This window comes from Panulirus ornatus, chromosome 36 (genome assembly GCF_036320965.1).
Source record: "Panulirus ornatus isolate Po-2019 chromosome 36, ASM3632096v1, whole genome shotgun sequence".
Lineage (NCBI taxonomy): Eukaryota > Metazoa > Arthropoda > Malacostraca > Decapoda > Palinuridae > Panulirus > Panulirus ornatus.
The window spans coordinates 8,464,428-8,487,256 of NC_092259.1; the positions used below are offsets into that span (position 1 = coordinate 8,464,428).

Consider the following 22,829-nt stretch of genomic DNA (forward strand, 5'->3'; position numbering starts at 1 on the left):
ACAACCCCATCCATAAACAAATTAAACAACCATGGAGACATCACGCACCCCTGCCGCAAACTGCCATGCACTGGGAACCAATCACTTTTCTCTCCTCCTATTCATACACATGCCTTACATCCTCGATAAAAACTTTCAATTGCTTCTAGCAACTTGCCTCCCACACCATATACTCTTAATACTTAATATAAACTACACAGAGCATCCCTATCAACTCTTATCATATGCCTTCTCCAGGTCCATAAATGCTACATACAAATCTATCTGCTTTTCCAAGTATTTCTCACATACATTCTTCCAAACCAACACCTGATCCACACATCCTCTTCCACTTCTGAAACAACAATGCTCTTCTCCAATCTAATGCTCTATACATGCCTTCACCCTCTCAATAAATACCCTCCCATATAATTTCCCAGGAATACTCGACAAACTTACACCTCTGTAATTTAAACACTCACCTTTATACCCTTTGCCTTTGTACAATGGCACTATGCATTCATTCTGCCAATCCTCAGGCACTTCACCATGAGCCATACATACAATGAAAATAATATAAAATATAATATAATAATCAAATACTATAAAATCTTATTATTTGTATCCACTTAAATGCAGCAAACAATTCTTTTACTAAACTTCTTACCTTCCAACCATTAACACGCTGAAGAGCCATCTTCTGGTTTGCAATCTCATTAACTGTCAATCTTTTCTCATCCTTTGGTTTCACATCTGTGTGTCTAACGAAGTGGTTATGTCGAGGTTTCCAGGTCTGGCGAAAACTACTTAATAAAGACATTGTGGGTCGGTTGGTAAGTATCACTGTGGTATTAACGGTATTACTGCCCCCACCTCCTCCACCACAACTTCCACCACTGCTGCCCCCACCCGGTTCTGACCAACCACCACCACCTTCATCATCACTTCCTTCCAAATCTGGAGGAAAAGTACATATATAAGTGGAATGAAAAAATAAACAAATAAATAAGTTATGCAAGATGTGAGCAAAAAAAGCTATTTCTTCATCTGTTCCTGGCAATACCATGATAATGTGGAAAATGGCATCTGCATACAAAAAAGTGAAGTGTTTTATATATCTGGGAGTGGAGTTAGCAGCCAATGGAACCATGGAAGTGGAAGTGAGTCACAGGGTGGGGGAGGGAGCGAAGGATCTAGGAGCGTTGAAGAATGTGTGGAAGGCGAGAACGTTATCTTGGAAAGCAAAAATAGGCATGTTTGAAGGAACAGTGGTTCCAACAATGTTAGATGGTTGCAAGGCATGGGCTATAGATAGGGTTGTGCAGAGGAGGGTGGATGTGTGGGAAATGAAATGTTTAAGGACAATATGTGGTGTGAGATGGTTTGATTAAGTAATGAAAGGGTAAGAGATGTGTGGTAATAAAGAGTGTGGTTGAGAGAGTAGAAGAGGGTGTATTGAAATGGTTTGGTCACATGGAGAGAATGAGTGAGGAAAAGATTGACTAAGAGAATATATGTGTCAGAGGTGGAGGAAACGAGAAGAGGGAGAACAAACTGGAGGTGGAAGGATCGAGTGAAAAAGATTTTGAGCGATCAGGGCCTGAACATACAGGAGGGTGAAAGGCGTGCAAGGAATAGAAAGAATTTGGAACGATGTGGTATACCGGGGTCGATGTGCTATCAATGGATTGAACCAGACTATGTGAAGCATCTGGGGTAAACCATGGAAAGTTTAGTGGGGCCTGGATATGGAAAGGGAGCTGTGGTTTCAGGGCATTACACGTTACAGCTAGAGACTGAGTGTGAACGAAAGAGGCCTTTGTTTTCTTTTCCTAGCTCCTAGCGCTACCTTGTGCATGTGCTGGGGGAGGGGGGGTGCCATTTCATGTGTGGCAGGGTGGGGACAGGAATGGATGAAGGCAGCAAGCATGGATATGTACAAGTGTATATATGTGAATGTATGCATACGTTGAAATGTATAGGTATGTGTATGTCCATGTGTGGGCATTTATGTATATACATGTATATATGGGTGGGTTGGGCCATTCTTTCGTCTGTTTCCTTATGCTACCTAACTTGCGAGACAGCGACTAAGTATAACAATTTTTCATTATACTTTGTCGCTGTCTTCCGCATTAGTGAGGTAACGCAAGGAAACATACGAAAGAATGGCCCAACCCACCCACATACACATGTATATACATACACGTCCACACACAGCACATATACATACCTATACATCTCAACGTTTACGTATATATATACACACATAGACATATACATATATATACATGTACATAATTCGTACTGTCTGCCCTCATTCATTCCCGTCGCCACCCCACTAGACATGAAATGAAAACCCCCCTTATGCATGGGGTAGTGCTAGGAAAAGAGAACAAAGGCCATTTTCGTTGACACTCAGTCTCTAGCTGTCATGTATAATGCACCGAAATCACAGCTCCCTTTCCACATCCAGGCCTCACAAAACTTTCCATGGTTTACCCCAGACGCTTCACATGCCCTGGTTCAATCCATTGACAGCACGTCCACCCCGGTATACCACATCGTTCCAATTCACTCTATTCCTTGCACTCCTTTCACCCTCCAGCATGTTCAGGCCCCGATCACTCAAAATCTTTTTCACTCTATCTTTCCACCTCCATTTTGGTCTCCCACTTCTACTTGTTCCCTCCACCTCTGACACATATATCCTCTTTGTCAATCTTTCCTCACTCATTCTCTCCATGTGACCAAACCATATCAAAACACCCTCTTCTGCTCTCTCAACCACATTCTTTTTATTACCACACATCTCTCTTACCCTTTCATTACTTACTCGATCAAACCACCTCACACCACATATTGTCCTCAAACATCTCATTTCCAGCACATCCACCCTCCTCTGCACATCTCTATCTCTAGCCTACGCCGCAGCCATACAACATTGTTGGAATCACTATTGCTTCAAACATACCCAGTTTTGCTCTCCAAGGTAACGTTCTCGACTTCCACACATTTTTCAACATTCCCAGAACTTTCGCCCCCTTCCCCACCCTATGATTCACTTCTGCTTCCATGGTTCCATCTGCTGCCAAATCCACTCCCAGATATCTAAAACACTTCACTTCCTCCAGTTTTTCTCCATTCAAACTTACCTCCCAACTGACTTGTCCCTCAACCCTACTGTACATAATAACCTTGCTCTTATTCACATTTACTCTCAGCTTTCTTCTTTCACACACTTTGCCAAACTCAGTCACCAGCTTCTGCAGTTTCTCACCTGAATCAGCCACCAGCGCTGTATCATCAGCGAACAACAACTGACTCACTTCCCAAGCTCTCTCATCCACAACAGATTGCATACTTGCCCCTCCTTCCAAAACTCTTTGCATTCACCTCCCTAACAACCCCATCCATAAATGTATAATATAATATGTAATATAAATATAATTAAGATTTTTTTCATTCTTGTTCTCCCTTTTCTGGGTTAGCAGGGTAGTGTCAAGTACAGACAAAGATATGGCCTCATTTGCTCACATCCATTCCCTAGTTGTCAAGATTAATGCACGAAAACCACATGCCCCATCCACATCCAAGCCCTGGTGATGCGGTGTCAACTGCCTGAACCAAGACATATGAAGCAGTCTGGGATAACCATGGAAATGTCTGCTGGCCTGGTCATGGATAGGTGCTGTGGTTTTGATGCATTACATGGCTGAGAATGGATATACATGAATGAGACCTTTTCTTCGTCTGTGCCTGGAACTACCTTGCTAATGCATAAATTGTGAACAAAGTATAAAAGAAAAGAAAAATATACATATACCTTTTCTACCAGACTGCTTCTCCTTCGAAGTAGTAGCAGGATATAACAGACATTGGTCTCATCTGTACCCATCCACTTTCCAGCTTTTGGGTGTAATGTACAACAACCAGAGCCTATTATTGACATCATAGCACCACAAACCATTTTATGGTATGCCTTGACTGCTTCATATGACTAGTTTCAGCCAGTTCACAGCACACTGCCCTCATTTACAACATCAATCCAATCCATCCTATCCCATGCATGCCTCTCATCCCCCTGAATGCTCTACTCAGATACCACAAGCCTAATTCATTCAATTCTCCCATCTCATCCTTGGTCTCCCCTTCCTCTTCCTCATACTTATTCTGAAATGAAGAACCTCTTAGTCAGGCTCTCTTCGCTTATCTTCACCATATGTCCACACATTTTCAGAACAACATGGTCATATCTCTCACCTCATACACTTACAGTCCTCAACCACTTCAATTCCAACATGTTCCCCCTCTTCCTTTTGTGCTAAAGGCCTGAGATATACATCAACATGGCACAGTCTAGCTTATTATAACTCAAGGTACATCTTGACTTGAGCATTTCAGTCTGAAGGAACCAAACGAGCAGACAGCACAGAACAAAATTTGGTAAACCACCACCTTCCTCTCTACCTACTCACACACATGCCTTATGCACACCAACATACATATATACACAAAAATGCAAACACACATACACCTATGTGAGCAATTTGATAAAAGAGTTGTCAAATAAGGGGCTTCAGAGCAAACATTTCTTTTTTTAACAATCTGTTGCAAGCAACAGGCTCCACTTCATCCACTACCCACCAAACATTTAATCAACAAAAAAAGCCAAGTCCTCTATTGCTGCAAGAATTTATTTACAAAACTAACCATGACTATCTTCTGTCAAATCACGTTTGTTTTTCTTGAGTGGTGGATGGTCTAAATCATCCTCACTAGAACGGGCTTCCTGGAGTTCATTACCCATGCTGTAAGTATATAAATAATGTAATACAGTACATCCATTTTGTAAAGACAACTAATCTTGAACCCCTCAAGAACAAGATATAGAAGATACAGAGAAATTTTGTTCCAAAAACCACAAAATCCAGAGGATATTTCAAATGTCTAATCACGTAAGTCTTAACAATTTTCCTAATTCAAAGGATGCAATATATGTGACATAAAAGCATACTACTTGCAAAGTCTAAAGAAGTCTAATTAAAACAGTTCACATAATAACTCCTTAATGAAGACAGAATGTGTGGGAAGGGAGGGGACTTATAGTTTTTCTTTAGTGTTTGGGCAGGCAAGGTCTGTGATCTTTTTGAGTGGAATTACCACATACTACACAGAAAACTTTTGATGCTGAATGTATAAACAAGAGGCTCTTAACAAACTGCAAGCAAACTATGGCCATGGACAAAGATTCTCTCATTCCTGACCTTTGTCGAAGCCTTTCATACATATATCAGTTGTCATTACTCAGATAAATATATGAGTGAAAAAGTATTAGTTCCACAATCTGAAAAGTTCTTTATAACTTGTATGCTAACAAAAAAATGAAACTTTCTAATTAAGTTTTCTTTGCCTTTTGTTGCAGCTTAAATCCAATTTCTTTTTTTTTGAAAGAGTTTCAAAAACAAGTAAAAAGTACCAAGTTGTTAAAATTAAACCACTACACAGAAACAAGGTAGAAAATTGTCCGAGATAACAGGTTCAAGCAGAAAAATTTCACATTCTTTTAGTGGATTTGCTGTAAATTTAATATGAGAAAATCATTACTGTTGTGTATTGACTCTAAAATCAATGTCACTCACAGCTGTTGTTTCCTTGGCTTTTTTCTTGGCGACAGCCCATCCGCTACAATTTGAGCAGATCCATGTAAACCAGTGACCGTGAGGTGTGGCTGGGGCACTGTGAGTGTAGTCGTGGTGATAGTAGCTGTTAAACTACCAGAACTATCAGAAGCAGTGATAGACAGAGATGGTGGTCTAGGGAGCACAACAGTTGCATCCTCTGGTGGTTCTTGTTTGATGCCTGGAGGGGTGCGTGTGCCACTGCCACCACCCGATGCAGTGTTGCTGTCTAGTTCTTCTATTTGAAGCCCTGATAAGGAAGAGTCTTAAGAGCACAAAAATAGTGATGGTTAGTATCCCACATCAAAAAACAAACACGCACATACCACAAAATGTAAAACATACAAAACGAGATGAAACATCAAATAAATGACATTTCACCTTGATGAATAAATGCATGAGGCAAAGCAAAGCAAAGCAACGAAAAATAACACAGTCAGTAAGAAACCTCTGAAAATAAAAAAAATTGCTCTATTGAAGAAACAAGCAATATTAGATAACAAAATTGCTCTATTAAAGAAGCAAGCAAAATTATTAATGAGTTAATCACAGTAAAGCTGAAAATTAATTGCTACATTAATAAATTAAAACTAACCCACAAGCATAACTACAACCAACATGCATTACATTAATCTTCACATGAATAAGCTTCATTGAGAGATAAGAGTGGCTGCAAATTCTTCTTTAAAAGCTTTTCAAATCAAGTTTTTCACAAACCTGACAACAATGCACAAAACATGCAATATGTTAGTTTACTTCTTTAAACCCTTTCAAGGCTGATGGTGTCAATCTATACTTATGTAGCTGGGTACCACTGGTGTCAACTTACACAAGGAATGTTCCTACCACAAACTGAATTCTGCATGCATTGTAGGCTGTACTAGATGGCCATAGATGGTAACCTAAACAAAGAATGTGTCACTGGAGCTGTCTGGAGGCCTCAGTAAACTGCTAGTGATCACTGTGGGCAGATGTGCACCTTTTTTAAGGACTCACCAGGTCTATGGTGCCAACTGTTGCGCCACAGAGCCCACGATTAGGATTGGCAAATTTGATATATATTCTTCCTAAAGTAGTAATGAATCATTCTTAATTCCTAGGAAAAAGTAATAATCTTAAAAATGCACCAAAAGGTTTAAATATATCAGGCTCTCCTCTTCGAATCATAATCAATAATGAAAAAAGAAGTATCCTAAGTGCTCAAATCAATTGCTACAAGCCAAGAAAATATTGCAAGTCTGACACGTTAAATGGAAATGAAGAGTATCATTTCTGTGTAAAGAGAACCATTAATGAGGAAAGTAAGGTCTCCTTTAGTAAGATACTCTCTATATCATCTATCCATGAAGTTCAATCTAAACATTTAATACAGAAGTACATAATTTCTTCCTTAACACGGATAACCATCTGATACTGTTCCCCAAAGGTGGCTGATAGAAAATCTGTATTATGAGGTAGGTGTTACAAAAATTCCTTAAGACTGAAAATTAGCTCAGCAGGATAGACTAAAAGATATTTTGGTGTCTTTTAAAATAGCTAATATAACAAATGGCATCTTACAGAGCCCAGTCTTAGAGCTGCAGGTCTTCACTATCAACATTAATGACTGACAAGAACTTAATAAATCATAATTGATTATCTTTCCAGATTATTTTACAATCATGAGAGAAATATTATTTGGTTAAGATTATTATAACCAATAAAAGAGACTTTAGCATGTCCAGCTAGCTGCTCATATCATACATAAGGCTTCTTAAGTGTGGTCACTGCACCTAAAGAAACAAGAGCTGACAGAGAAGGTCCAGAGGACTGCAACAAAGTTGATACCAAAATTAAGGCAGCTAGCTTACAGAGAAAGCCTATTGGCCTTGAAATGTCCACCTTGGAAGAAAGAAAGAAGGGTAATCTGATCACAACCTTTAAGTGAACAGTTCTTCATGAGACGTTGGGATAAAACAACCTGAGGACAAACCTTGAAATTAAGTATGAAATTTCTTTAAAAATATATGAGGAAGTACTGTCTATCTGTATCTCTGGCACCTGTTCCAATTAGAACTTCCTCAAAGAGGCAGCCACAGCAACAGTCCCCATAGCTAAAGAACTTCAGTGCCATTGTTTAGCCTTCAATGCCTCACCCTTAACAAGCCAATGGCAGAAGGCAAGTCTATTGCAGTGTTTGCAGGGGAACCTACCTAATGTTCCTAATGACTACTTCTATCTAATGCTCCTACCTACTACTTCTACCTAATAATCCTGCCTAAATGTTCCTACCTACTACTTCTGTCTACTGCTCCTACCATTTTGCCAAAAGGCAGGGATAATGCACAGTGCTCATAGTGGGAAAATCTGAAGGTATGAAGGATGTGCTGCGTGAGTTAAGTGGTCAAGTGTCACATATGACAAGGAGAGATTGTATGTTTGTTGTTCACAAATGTTAATGAGGCAAAAAGAAAAGACAGCTACCTGGGTCAGAGGAGTGCAACTTGACAACCACTAAAGTGGTGGCTCACTAAACAGATGTCACTCACCAGCCTGATACGCAGATGGGAAGTACTGGTAATATAATGCCCCTGGCCACTGGCTGTCTACCAATTACTACCTACTATGAGGAAGTACTCTTACAGAGTAAAATTGGAGGATGAATGGAAAAAAATGACTTAAGACAAAGCTAATGTTAACAATATACAAAAATTAAAGAAATTGTATGATAAGAAAACATTCAAGAGGGGAGGCCCAAAAATGTTACAAACTCCTTCCCCATGTAGTACAAACAGATAATTACATACTTGACTGAAGAAATTCCCCCAAGCAAAATGCAATAACAAAGAAAGGACACAAAGAAATAAAGTCAGATTATGTATATCAATTGCTAAAGATAGATTACAAGAACTGACAAAGGAAATGGACTTGAGGGTTGATAAATTATCCAGTAGATCACCTTAACATCATCATTATATAGTATTATACTTGATTGATGTTTCTTGCATCAGGGAGGTAACACTAGGAAACAGATGGAGAGTGACCCATATACACATGTATATACATAAATGCCCATACATGTGCATATACAAAGATATGCATATCAACATATACAGATAAACATACATTAACATACACATACACAGACATATACATGTATACACGTGTACATATTCATACTTGCTAGCCTTCATCCATTCCTGGCACTACCCTGCCCCACAGGAAACAGCATCGCTATCCCCAGCTTCAGTGAGGTAGTGCCAGGAAAACAGACAAAAAAGGCCACATTCATTCACCCCCAGTCTCTAGCTGTCATATGTAATGCCCCAAAACCACAGCTCCCTATCCATATCCAGGCCCCACAGACCTTTCCATGGTTTACCCCAAACATTTCACAAGCCCTGGTACAGTCCACTGATAGCACGTCGACCCCAGTATACCACATCGTTCCAATTCACTCTATCCCTTGCACATCTCTCACCCTCCTGTATGTTCAGTCCCCAATTGCTTAAAATCTTTTTCACTCCATCCTACCCCCTCCAATTTGGTCTCCCGCTTCTCCTTGTTCCCTCCACCTCTGAAACATATATCCTCTTTGTTAACCTTTACTCACTCATTCTCTCCATATGTCCAAACCATTTCATCACACCCTCTTCTGCTCTCTCAACCACACTCTTTTTTTATTACCACACATTTCTCTTCCCCTTTCATTTATTACTTACTCAATCAAACCACCTCACATCACATATTGTCCTCAAACTTTTCATTTCCAACACATCCACCCTCCTCCGTACAACCCTATCTATAGCTCATGCCACACAACCATATAATACTGTTGGAATGACTATTCCTTCAAACATGCCCAATTTTTCTCTCCAAGAGATGGTACTCTCTTTCAACAGTCTTCATCGATCCAGAACTTTTGCCCCCTTCCTCACCCTATGAAACACTTCCATGGTTCCATTCACAGCCAGGTCCACTCCCAGATATCTGAAACTCTTTACTTCCTCCAATTTTTCTCCATTCAAACTTACATACAAACTAACTCATCCCTCAACCCTGCTGAACCTTATAACCTTGCTCTTATCCACATTTACTCACTACTTCACACACTTTTCCAAACTCAGTCACCAACTTCTGCAGTTTCTCATCTAAATCAGCCACCAGTGCTGTATTATCAGCGAACAACTGACTCACTTCCCAGGCCCTCTCATCCCCAACAGACTGCATACCCTACAAAACTCTTGCATTTACATCATATTGTAATACATATCCTATCAATCTAGCAACAACATTCTTCCAATTTCCATGGAGTATATCAAGTGCATACTAGAATGTAACTTTTGGGAGAGTTAATCTTAAAGAAACAGAGGCAGGCAAAGGGCAAGGGCATCCTAATATTAAGTTTGTGGTTAACCTGCTGCTCTTTCTTTTCAGAAAATGCATTTCAGTGATTACCAAAATTCTCAACCCTACATTTCGTTTATTTCATAGCACTTTTGGAAAAAAAATCATGCAAGACTTATTGTAAATCCTTAACAATATCAATGCTTTGGAGTTATGGTGAAAGTATAAACCTCAGATCAAGAAATGTCAACCATTATGCATTGAAACCCTGCAGAGCAGAGGCAAAAAGAATATTTTCCTCTAAAGCCCAATAATCTGTTTCTGATGGTACCTAGCTAACATGAAAAAGAGAAAGAAAGCACAAAAGAAACTAGGAAGAATTAACACAAGGATTGCAACCCAAAGTTTACAAATGTTTTGCAGCTCAATGCTTACCAGGTGATGAATTGGCAGAAATTGTTGTGGAACCTGATGAGGCATTGCCATTACCCCTGGAATCTGGTCGTTTTGGAGATGGTGGTGAAGGCATTGGAAGGGAGAGTGCAGCTGTCAGGTTTTTGGTTGCTTTCAAAGGGGTTCTGTTGATAAAATAATAAAAAGTTGGGATTTCACAAGTATTCTGTCCATAGGATAAAAAGTCCAAAAATTTTAGGTAAAATACTAATTGTTCCTCCTTTCTTGTTACCACTATAGGTAGGTTTTTGTCTGCTGAACAAGCCACTTGAGTATATAAGCTAAATTCTCACAAAACTATTAATTCCATAAAATGTGTAATGATTTCCACATACTGCTTTAAAATCCTGAATAAATGGTTACAATCATTGGTGAAACATGGCAATTAAGAGTAGAAAGGGCATTTATCTTAAGATGGCAATGAGATGATAATGGTTTCCAAAGATTCCATTGCAAGCACAATGGGGATACATTACAAAGATGGGTCTTTCAAGATTATATTGCAACTTGTATATAATAAAGCATATTTCTTGCCACTTACGATGTATATGCAACTCTGATGAGTAAAGTACTACACAGCCTCAGTTGCATACTTCCTATTCTCACGATGGCAACATGAGAACTGATTTTTGTCATTTATGGAGGTTGGAGCCTCTGCAAACACTGCAGTAGAGTTGCCCTCTGCCAGTGGCCTGTTAAAGGTGAGGCATCAAAGGCTAAGAAGCAGCAATGGAGTCCAACAGTTATGGACACTCTACTACCATGGCCACCCCCTTGACGGAGTTCCAGTTGGAACAGGCGCCAGAGACATAGATAGACAAATTGTCATGCATGGAAAGCCTTGAATCAGTCTTCCCTCATATCCAGCCCTCAGTTTACTCAACCCTACTCGTCATTGGTCCTGCACTCACCTCATGCAGACATATAACACCATCACACTTCTTGACCTGTGGTTCTCCCCAATGTATGTGTTTAGCTTTTTTGTGTGTTGTGGAAGTTCCATAGTAGGGATTCCTGGGGCAGGAAAGTATAGTAAAAGTGAGGCGTACCAAATTTTCCTCATTTTTTCAATGTTTCCTTGAGACTCATATTTCAATCCATTTCCTTTTTCTTTACAATCCATTTCCTTTTTCTTTAATGTCCAGTCCTCCAAAAGGATTTATCTTAGAAAGTTACATATTTAATGCATTTACCAAGTGCTAAAAAAATACAGAATGCTGCTTGATCTTTTAACACCCGAGCAAAGATAACTTAAACATGTGTCATCCACTCTGCTTACAACAGTGTAAGTACTGGAAGCAAAAATGCATCAAAAGATTTAGAATCTCACTAAAAATACATTTCTGTATCACTAGGCACATGCTATAGTTTGAAGAACATGCCAACCTTTCCTATATATCATATGGCCATGCCAGGCATCTTAACTTCAGCAGACCTCCTCTCTTTCAGCATCTCAAATAAACAATATCTGTTTATGGTGGCATTCAAAAAACTTGCTTCATAATGAAGTTAGTATAAGATTTACTCTTGGACACAAGTGAAAATAGAAGGTCCTTGAAGAGACTTTACTTCTTTCCATCCACTGACAATGCTACAGTATGCTGAAGGAAGTTTCTCATTCAGTGAAACTGCTAAAATCATAACTACGAGGATACAAAATCCCACAAAAGTAACAGCTTTATAATGCTGTTTTCCTTTAAAAATGAAGTAACTGAGATTTCAACCATCAAATGCATGTAAATCCTTCACTAAACACAGTGTGGAAAATGTTAGTCACTTTGCCATGTTAATGTTCCATTAAAGTTTCAACAAAGACACTTCTCCTTGAGGAAAACTCTAAATATCAGATGTCATAAATCAGTTTCTCTGCAAATTTAAATTTTCCTGCAGATATGTTTACTGAAAGCAGGTATAAAAAAATCAATGATAAAACCTCACACATACACCTAGGATATTTCTTTCCTTGAAGCTCCAATCATGGACAAAGGTCCACAATAAAGGTGGGTCAGAATAAGAGAAAAAAAATTCCTTTAAAGTTTTGTGGCAGTGGATAAGCTGCCTTTTTAAATGAGGCAACTCACACCTGTCAGGAAAGGTATGACAGAGTAAACAATTCCAAAACTTTGCAGTGTAGGGATACAAACATATCAAAATGATCCACCCTCGAGTTCCCAAAGGCCACATAGTGATGTGATGCATAAGTCTACCAGGAATTATGTGGTCTAGCTAACAGCAGAGGAACACAATGTATCATCTGGAACTTAATGTATCATCTATAAAAGCAAAAAAAGAGAACAAACACTGTGGTGCACAGCATGCATGTCAAGTGATTATGTTTAGTAATTATGGAGAGTGGCAACCTTTCTGTATCCAATAATAATGGCTAAAACTGTTCTCAAGTAAGGATGTATATACTATCAATACATTTCAAAAGAAAAAAAATTCAACAAACCACAATTCCAACCTACCCATCGTTCTCTGGTCTTTTCCTAAGTATAGATGGTCGTGGGGATGAATTAGGCTTCATGGATGGTACTGGTACTGTTCCCTGAGGTGGAGGAACATCCCCTACTTGTCCTGGTCCATTTACTCCACAACCACTAACCACATTTGAAGTGGAAGGCCCAGCTGTTACTCGCAGACCTCCACCTTGCATGGTTGCAGGAACGTAGTGGGTAGAGCCCAAGGTGTGAGGCACTAGTGTTGTTCCACCAACCTGTCCCATGAGAGGTTGTAGTATCATTAAGAAGGTTCAAAACTGTTCTTTCAAAATATCAAGGGACTGAGAATCAAGGGGCCATCAAAAAACACACCAAAACCATACCCCCCCCCCAAAAAGGGGGATGATACATACGAATCCATCTGTTTTTCTAAGTATTTCTCACACACATTCTTTAAAGCACACACCTGATCCACAAATCCTCTAACACTTCTGAAACCAAACAGCTCTTCCCAAATCTGATGCTCCGTACATGCCTTCACCCTCTCAATCAATGCCCTCCCACATAATTTCCCAAGAATTCTCAACAAATCTGTAGTTTGAACACTCACTTTTATCCCCTCTGCCTTTGCCTTTGTACAATGGCACCATGCACACTTTCCACTAATCCTCACGCACTTCACCATGATCCATACATATAATGAATATCCTTATCAACACCCCCTTTCTGAAAAAATTCAACTGCAACACCATACAAACCCTCTGCCTTGCCGGATTTTGTCTTCCACAAAGCTTTCACTACCTCTTCTCTCTTAACCAAAGCATTCTCCCTGACCCTCTTGATTCGCCCACTAACCTGACCAAAACACCCTACATCTGCCACTCTTATCATCAAACACATTCAACAAACCTTCAAAATACTCGCTCCATCACTACCTGTTATTACTTCCCCCATGTTCCCATTTGCTCTCTTGTCTTAAGCACATTATTCACCTCCTTCCAAAACATCATTTTATTCTCCCTAAAGCTTAATGATACTCTCCCACTCCAGCTCTCATTTGCCCTCTTTTTCAACCCTTGCACCTTCCTCCTGACCTCCTACCACTCCCTTTGTACATCCCAGTCATTTGCTCTCCTTCCTTGTAAGTATTGTCCAAACACCTCGCTTTTCTCTTTCACTATCAACTTTACTTTTTCATCCCACCACTCGCTACCCTTTCTAATCTGCCTACCTCCCATCTTTCTCAGGCCACATGCATCTTTTGCACATGTCATCACTGCATCTTTAAATGCATCCCATCCTCACCCACTCTCCTCAAGTCATTTGCTCTCACCTTTTGCCACACTACACTCAATCTTTCCTGGTACTTCCTCACACAAGTCTCCTTTCCAAACACCTCGCTTTTCTCTTTCACTAACAACTTTACTTCTTCGTCCCACCACTCGCTACCCTTTCTAATCTGCCTACCTCCCATCTTTCTCAGGCCCCATGCATCTTTTGCACATGCCATCACTGCTCCTCTAAAAGCATCCCATTCCTCACCCACTCTCCTCAAGTCATTTGCTCTCACCTTTTGCCACACTACACTCAATCTCTCCTGGTACTTCCTCACACAAGTCATCTTTCCAAACACCTCGCTTTTCTCTTTCACTAACAACTTTACTTCTTCGTCCCACCACTCGCTACCCGTTTCTAATCTGCCTACCTCCCATCTTTCTCAGGCCACATGCATCTTTTGCACATGCCATCACTGCTTCTCTAAATGCATCCCATTCCTCATCCACTCTCCTCAAGTCATTTGCTCTCACCTTTTGCCACACTACACTCAATCTCTCCTGGTACTTCCTCACAAGTCTCCTTTCCAAACTCACCCTCTCTCACCCTTCTCTTCTCCCCACATTTTTTTTTTTTTTTTTTTAAATCTCTACAAAGCTTCACCTTCGCCTTCACAAGATAGTAATCAGACATCCCTCCTGCTACCCCTCTCAGCACATTAACACGTAATCCAATAATGCCCTTTGACCATCTCTCCTACTAATATACGTATACTTATGTATATCTCTCTTTTAAACCAGGTATTCCTGGTATTCCCTGGTATTCCCAATCACCAAATCCACAAGCTTTTCACCATTTCCATTCACAATACTGAACACTCCATGAACACCAATTATACTCTCAACCGCCACATTACTCACCTTTACGTTTATACATTTGACCTATCCGTACGAAGTGCCCCATACTCATAGTGTCCTTCCACAGTTTTGAAAACACTTGAATCCCTTGCACGCACTTTTAAGAAGTGACATGACAGGTACTTCAGAAGGCAAAGCCCATGCATTATTCTCTGTCTAAATAGCAAATGTTACTACTCTTTCCACTACATCTACTCAACCTAAAACAAGAATATGTGTATGTATACATACCTTACAAAAATGTACTCAAACTTACCTGGTACGTGTTCTGTCCTTGTTCATAGTAATATGGTGATGTGATACTGTACTGTGGCATAGTTGTTACAACTCTCTCCCCTTGACCCACTGTTACACCACTTGTCACTGTAACTCCTGCAATTCATATGAATTATATCAATATTTCTCTGCACTATATGGTTTAGCAGTGCACGACTGAACATAACGAATGACATCACACATACTATAAGTGCATAAAGCTGTTCACTTAGCTTTATTAGATGACAACTTTGTTAAACTGGTGGATCACTTTGATCGTGCATTTAAGAAAATAGTTCTTAAAAAGATGGGCAATCACAGCATAATATCACTGAGCAGCAAGGTTGATGCCTTCTCTGCTTATGAAGAAAGCCTAACTAATGAAAAAAATTTCTGGGAGAGGACTCATTGCTTGAATATGTATATAAGTGTGACAACTGGTTTACTTTAGGAGGATCCCACACTTATTACACTGCTTGCTATAAATGCTGGAAATAACTAAACTGATAATTACATATGTGGATGAGATAGGAATCTATAAGAATACAACTCAAGTACATGCATCTAGTGAGCTCCTTACCTGCATGAGTACGATGCAAAAACACACTCGTATGGGCAGGCTGAGCATCATTTGGTTGGCCAGGGGACTGTGCCCTTACTTGTCCATGAGATGCTCTGGGTGTGGTAGCTACAGATACAGGTCCCTGGGAGGATACAGTGGCCTGCTGAGGGACAACCTTAGCAACAGGGATTGCTGCTCCACCCATTACACGGCCTACACCACTACCTAAAACGCCACCACCTGGTGATAAAAAATCAATCATTTTGCAAATTGTTCCCCAAATTCATCATCATTGATTCCTTGTGTCAGTCTAATGATAAAGCTTTGCAGCATTCCAGAGAACACTGTGTTCATTTGTCACACAAGAAAAACTTCCATCTTCACACTTCCACCTCAAAGCACAACTTGCTTTTCCAGAATAAACATTCAAGTATCATTCTAAGGATTCTCCTCCAAAACACCCCATAAGTTATAACCAGGTGAACAGTACTTAGAAGAAAAAAGTCTTACAAGAGGTGGAACTGTTAAGTAACAGCAGTAAAAGGTACAGCTCACCCACCCACCCACCCTATAACTATGGGCAATATAGTCAAAACACATATAAGCCCATGCTATTCACAAGCCTAACCTCTTCTAAAAGCAGTAAATGGCATACATATCAAAAAACTGATTTGATGACACTATGTATGTTCTCAATCTTTTACCTCTGTGTTGAACACCGGCAGAATGTTGCTGCTGCACAGTGTGAGCAGTGACCTGTGCCTTCTGAGTTGTAACACCCAGCCCTGGGATCTGGGCCAAGGCTAAGGGTGGACCTTGTGCTGGCTGTGTGATTACTTTGGGGCCATCAGGAAATGTCAAGGTCTGTGCCTGAACACCCTGCTTACTTGTTTGATGGGCAGCTATTGGTGTTCGTACTGAAGATAAAAAATTAAAATCATTTAATTTTCATAAAAAAATAAAATCATGCCTTGTGTACCTTATTGCAACTTGCAGTTTTCTCAGGTTTTAAAAAACAATATTTATTCATCTATTATACTTTGTCGCTGTCTCCCGCGTTAGCAAGGTAGTGTAAGGAAACAGAAAAAAGAATGGCCCAACCCACCCACATACAAATGTATATACATACATGTCCACTCATGCACATATACATACCTATACATTTCAAAGTATACATATACATACACAGACATATATATATATATATATATTTTTTTTCTTACACTTTGTCGCTGTCTCCCGCGTTTGCGAGGTAGCGCAAGGAAACAGACGAAAGAAATGGCCCAACCCCCGCCCCCCATACACATGTATATACATACATCCACACACGCAAATATACATACCTACACAGCTTTCCATGGTTTACCCCAGACGCTTCACATGCCTTGATTCAATCCACTGACAGCACGTCAACCCCGGTATACCACATCGCTCCAATTCACTCTATTCCTTGCCCTCCTTTCACCCTCCTGCATGTTCAGGCCCCGATCACACAAAATCTTTTTCACTCCATCAATGTTTATGGATGGGGTTGTTAGGGAGGTAAATGCAAGAGTTTTGGAAAGAGGGGCAAGTATAAAGTCTGTTGGGGATGAGAGAGCTTGGAAAGTGAGTCAGTTGTTGTTCGCTGATGATACAGCGCTGGTGGCTGATTCATGTGAGAAACTGCAGAAGCTGGTGACTGAGTTTGGTAAAGTGTGTGAAAGAAGAAAGTTAAGAGTAAATGTGAATAAGAGCAAGGTTATTAGGTACAGTAGGGTTGAGGGTCAAGTCAATTGGGAGGTGAGTTTGAATGGAGAAAAACTGGAGGAAGTGAAGTGTTTTAGATATCTGGGAGTGGATCTGGCAGCGGATGGAACCATGGAAGCGGAAGTGGATCATAGGGTGGGGGAGGGGGCGAAAATTCTGGGAGCTTTGAAGAATGTGTGGAAGTCGAGAACATTATCTCGGAAAGAAAAAATGGGTATGTTTGAAGGAAAAGTGGTTCCAACAATGTTGTATGATTGCGAGGCGTGGGCTATGGATAGAGTTGTGTGCAGGAGGATGGATGTGCTGGAAATGAGATGTTTGAGGACAATGTGTGGTGTGAGGTGGTTTGATCGAGTGAGTAACGTAAGGGTAAGAGAGATGTGTGGAAATAAAAAGAGCGTGGTTGAGAGAGCAGAAGAGGGTGTTTTGAAGTGGTTTGAGCACATGGAGAGAATGAGTGAGGAAAGATTGACCAAGAGGATATATGTGTCGGAGGTGGAGGGAACGAGGAGAAGAGGGAGACCAAATTGGAGGTGGAAAGATGGAGTGAAAAAGATTTTGTGTGATCGGGGCCTGAACATGCAGGAGGGTGAAAGGAGGGCAAGGAATAGAGTGAATTGGAGCGATGTGGTATACCGGGGTTGACGTGCTGTCAGTGGATTGAATCAAGGCATGTGAAGCGTCTGGGGTAAACCATGGAAAGCTGTGTAGGTATGTATATTTGCGTGTGTGGACGTATGTATATACATGTGTATGGGGGGGGGGGGGGGGTTGGGCCATTTCTTTCGTCTGTTTCCTTGCGCTACCTCGCAAACGCGGGAGACAGCGACAAAGTATTAAAAAAAAAAAAAAAAAAATATAAATATATATATATATATATATATATATATATATATATTCCCTGCGTGTCGTAGAAGGCGACTAAAGGGGGGGGGGGGGAGCGGGTGGCTGGAAATCCTCCCCTCTCGTTTTTTTTTAATTTTCCAAAAGAAGGAACAGAGAAGGGGGCCAGGTGAGGATATTCCCTCTAAGGCCCAGTCCTCTGTTCTTAACGCTACCTCGCTAATGCAGGAAATGGCGAATAGTATGAAAAAAAAAAATATATATATATACACATGTGCATAATTCATACTTGCTGCCTTTATTCATTCCCGTCGTCACCCCGCCACACATGAAATGACAGCGCCCTCCCCCCACACGAGTGCAAGGTAGCACTAAGAAAGGACAACAAAGGCTACATTTGTTCACACTCAGTTTCTAGCTGTCATGTATAATGAAAATTAACAAAGTTTATGCAACATTCATGAGGATCACATTTGTTAGTATCATGCAAGTAAACTTGTTTTTGGAATTTCACACAGAAACAAATCTGAATAAACATCAATATTTACATGAAAATGTCAAAAAAAAAAAATCAACAACAAAATCTTCCCTAAGAGCTTTATATTCTAATATATCAGGACAAGACTAATACATAATGGCACAGCAAGATGAACTTTGTTCTGCTTGAAGACAAAACTGATGCAGAGTGTACTTTCTGATACCTTGTGACTATGTTTAAAACCCCAAACTATGGCTTCAAGGTCAGCATCTCTGGATATAAATGGCAAATCATTATTATCATTCCAGCTCTCTTACATGAAGCAAAGTAGCACCAGATACAGTCATTTAGTTAAAAAAAAAAAATTTCAATCCAGTAAAAATTAAAATTACACCTTCCTGGTTACTGACTTCAAAGTCCTTTCCACGTTATCAATGACCATTAATCATGGAGGACTACTACCGAATAATCTATGTCATGATGATAAGAGACAACACACAGGCTTCAGGGTAGGTAAAACCTGGCTTCTTAAGGAGGGGAGGACCTCCAGGACCCTCTCCTTCCCCTTACTTGCCTTTAATGACATGTGTGATATCCTTTCTTCCTTCACCCCAGGGATAACAGCCACACTTATTGTGGACATTTTCATTGGGCTCAAATACAAGGATCATGAAAAGATTATAATAATAATGTGAAATAGTGAAAGAGTGCAAATGACTGGGAGATTTACAAGAGAACATGGTAAGAGAGGTTGAGAAAGGTCCTGGGGCTGAAAATGAGGGCAAGTGAGAGTGGGGGTGAGTATCAGTAAACTTCAGGGAGAACAATGTCAAGGAAGGAGGTTAATAGCATGAAAAAACATGAGAACAAAGGGGAACATCGGGTGGGCAAATGGTGAAGCAGTGGTAGGTAGTACAGGGGGTCAGATGAAGTGAATATCTTAAAGGATTGTTGAATGTGTTTAATGACAGGGTGGCAGACATGGGTTGTTTAGGTCAGTAAGGTATACAAAATGGGAGAGTCTAGTAAGCTGGTTAAATGAAGAGAGAAAAAAGGTGTGAAAGCCTTACATTTGGTGAAATGTGGAAGGGCAGCTGGAATGGATGGTATTGCAGTTGAATTTAATTATAAGTTAGCGAGGATTTTCAATGTAAGTATGAACCATGATGAGGTGCCTGAAGACTGGCATGGTGCATGGGAATTACCACTGTACAAAGGCAAGGAAGAGAAAGGTGAGTTTCTGAACTACAAGGGTAAAAGTCTGTTCAAATGTATGGGAGAGTTCTGACTGATAGGGTGAAGGCATGTACAGAACAGAAGAATGGAAAGGAACAATGTAGTTTCAGGAGTGGTTGAGGATGGGTGGATCAGGTGTTTGCTTCAAAGAATGTGTGTGAAAAATACTCAAGCAAAACAGAAGGATTTGTATGTGGCATTTATGGATGTAGAGAAAGGATATGATTGGGGTAATTGATATGCCTTGTGGAGCATCAGATTGGGGAAGAGCAGTGTGGTTTCAGAAGTGGTAGAGGATGTGTGGATCAGGTGTTTGCTTTGAAGAATGTATGCGAGAAATACTTAGAAAAGCAAATGGATTTGTATGTAGCTTTTATGGATATGGAGAAGCGATATGATAGAGTTGATAGAGATGCTCTGTGGAAGGTATTAAGAATATATGGTGTGGGAGGCAAGTTGTTAGAAGCAGTGAAAAGTTTTTATCAAGGATGTAAGGCATGAGTACATGAAGGAAGAGAGGAAAGTGACTGGTTCTCAGTGAATGTAGGTTTGCGGCAGGGGTGTGTGATGTATCCATGGTTGTTTAACTTGTTTATGGATGGGGTTGTTAGGGAGGTGAATGCAAGATTTTTGGAAAGAGGGGGCAAGTATGCAGTCTGTTATGGATGAGAGAGCTTGGGAAGTGAGTCAGTTGTTGTTCACTGATGATACAGTGCTGGTGACTGATTCGGGTGAAAAACTGAAGAAGCTGGTGACTGAGTTTGGTAGTGTGTGAAGAAGAAAGCTGAGAGTAAATGTGAATAAGAGCAAGGTTATCAGGTACAGTAAGGTTGAGGGACAAGTCAGTTGGGAGGTAAGTTTGAATGGAGAAAAACTGGAGGAAGTTAAGTGTTTTAGATATCTGGGAGTGGATTTGGCAGCGGATGGAACCATGGAAGAAGTGAATCATAGGGTGGGGGAGGTGGTCAAAGTTCTGGGAGCACTGAAGAATGTGTGGAAGTCAAGAACATTATCTCGGAGAGCAAAAATGGGTATGTTTGAAGGGATAGTGGTTCCAACAATGTTATATGGTTGCAAGGCATGGGCTATGGATAGAGTTCTGCAGAGAACATTGGATGTACTGGAAATGAGAAGTTTGAGGACAATATGTGATGTGAGGTGGTTTGATCGAGTAAGTAAGACTAGGGTAAGAGAGATGTGTGGTAATAAAAAGAGTATGGTTAAGAGAGCAGAAGAGGGTGTTTTGAAATGGTTTGGTCACATGGAGAGAATGAGTGAGGAAAGATTAACCAAGATGATATCTGTGTCAGAGGTGGAGGGAACGAGAAGTGGGAGACCAAATTGGAGGTGGAAAGATGGAGTGAAAAAGATTTTGAGTGATCGGGGCCTGAACATGCTGGAAGGTGAAAGGCGTGCAAGGAATAGAGTGAATTGGAACGATGTGGTATATCGGGGTCGGGGTAAACCATGGAAAGTTCTGTGGGGCCTGGATGTGGAGAGGGAGCTGTGGTTTTAGCGCATTATTACATGACAGCTAGAGACTGAGTGTGAACAAATGTGGCCTTTGTTGTCTTTTCCTAGCGCTACCTCGCACACGTGAGAGGGGGGGGGGGGTTTATTTCATGTCTGGCGAGGTGGTGATGGGAATGAATAAAGGCAGACAGTATGAATTATGTACATGTGTATATATGTATATGTCTGTGTGTGTGTATATATATGTTGAGATGTATAGGCATGTATATTTGTGTGTGGACGTGTATGTATATACATATGTATGTGGGTGGGTTGGGCCATTCTTTCGTCTGTTTCCTTGCGCTACCTCACTAACGCAGGAGACAGTGACAAAGCAAAATAAATAAAATAAAAAATAATATATTTCACTATTATCTAAACCTCAGAAACTTCTTGGTAACTTCTCCATACAACATAAATCCTACGTATCCACAAAAGAAAAAATATTGCTACTGACCAACAGGTGTTTTGAGTGGGACATGATGGTCCTGCTGAGTTCGCTGCATGGTGGGATGATGCGTCAAAATGGCACCTTGAGTAGCAGCAGATGGAGATGTCATTGCTATAGCTCCAATGTTTGCACCAGCTTGTGATGTTATCTGTTTTAATTCATACTGCTTTAACAAGTATTTACAAATCAAATACAAACAATTAAAGACAAAAAATCAATTCTTTTCAAATACAAAAAGTATAAGCATTAACACCAATTTCTCTGTATCATATGGTCCCCTCCTGCCCAAGAACAAGGAGTACTTTAACCCTTTGGCTTTGTAATTAAATATCAAGGGTCCTACAAGATAACCAATGATCTGCTGAAAAAATGAAGTCATTTCATGTACCATGACATTTATTTTTCTAACTTGACACTACCTTAAACTCATAAAAATGGCATGAAAATTGTAACATCATGTTCTGAAAAAATGTGCATACTTAACTGAAGATCACTTCTCATTATACTCATCTGAATGATTACAGAATTTGGCTAAAATCTGTAATTGTTCTAAGTGTTTTGTAAGGTATGGTTTTATATGTGTTCGTATTCAATTGATCTGACACAGCTTTCTGGCCCGAATATAGAATGTGCGTAAATATAATTGGCCCAAATATGGAATGTACGTAAAA

General features: G+C 40.2%; 1 protein-coding gene across 6 annotated transcripts in view; it reads right to left on the minus strand.

The window, feature by feature from the left end:
• Sap130 (Sin3A-associated protein 130) overlaps nt 1-22,829 on the minus strand; it is an 88,779-nt gene that overhangs the window by 25,224 nt on the left and 40,726 nt on the right. For 5 of the 6 annotated variants that reach the window (XR_011715304.1, XM_071683259.1, XM_071683258.1 and 2 more), the window contains 9 exons: nt 22,165-22,306; nt 16,594-16,806; nt 15,908-16,129; nt 15,329-15,444; nt 12,908-13,155; nt 10,422-10,564; nt 5,622-5,925; nt 4,693-4,790; nt 647-936 (listed from right to left, as the gene is read on the minus strand). Coding sequence is in view for 5 of the 6 variants with exons in the window: in XM_071683259.1 (XP_071539360.1) it covers nt 647-936; nt 4,693-4,790; nt 5,622-5,925; nt 10,422-10,564; nt 12,908-13,155; nt 15,329-15,444; nt 15,908-16,129; nt 16,594-16,806; nt 22,165-22,306 (1,776 nt within the window). In the remaining variant the exon portion in view is untranslated. The remainder of the gene's footprint in view (nt 1-646; nt 937-4,692; nt 4,791-5,621; nt 5,926-10,421; nt 10,565-12,907; nt 13,156-15,328; nt 15,445-15,907; nt 16,130-16,593; nt 16,807-22,164; nt 22,307-22,829) is intronic. The other variant, XM_071683257.1, reaches the window with a different exon arrangement.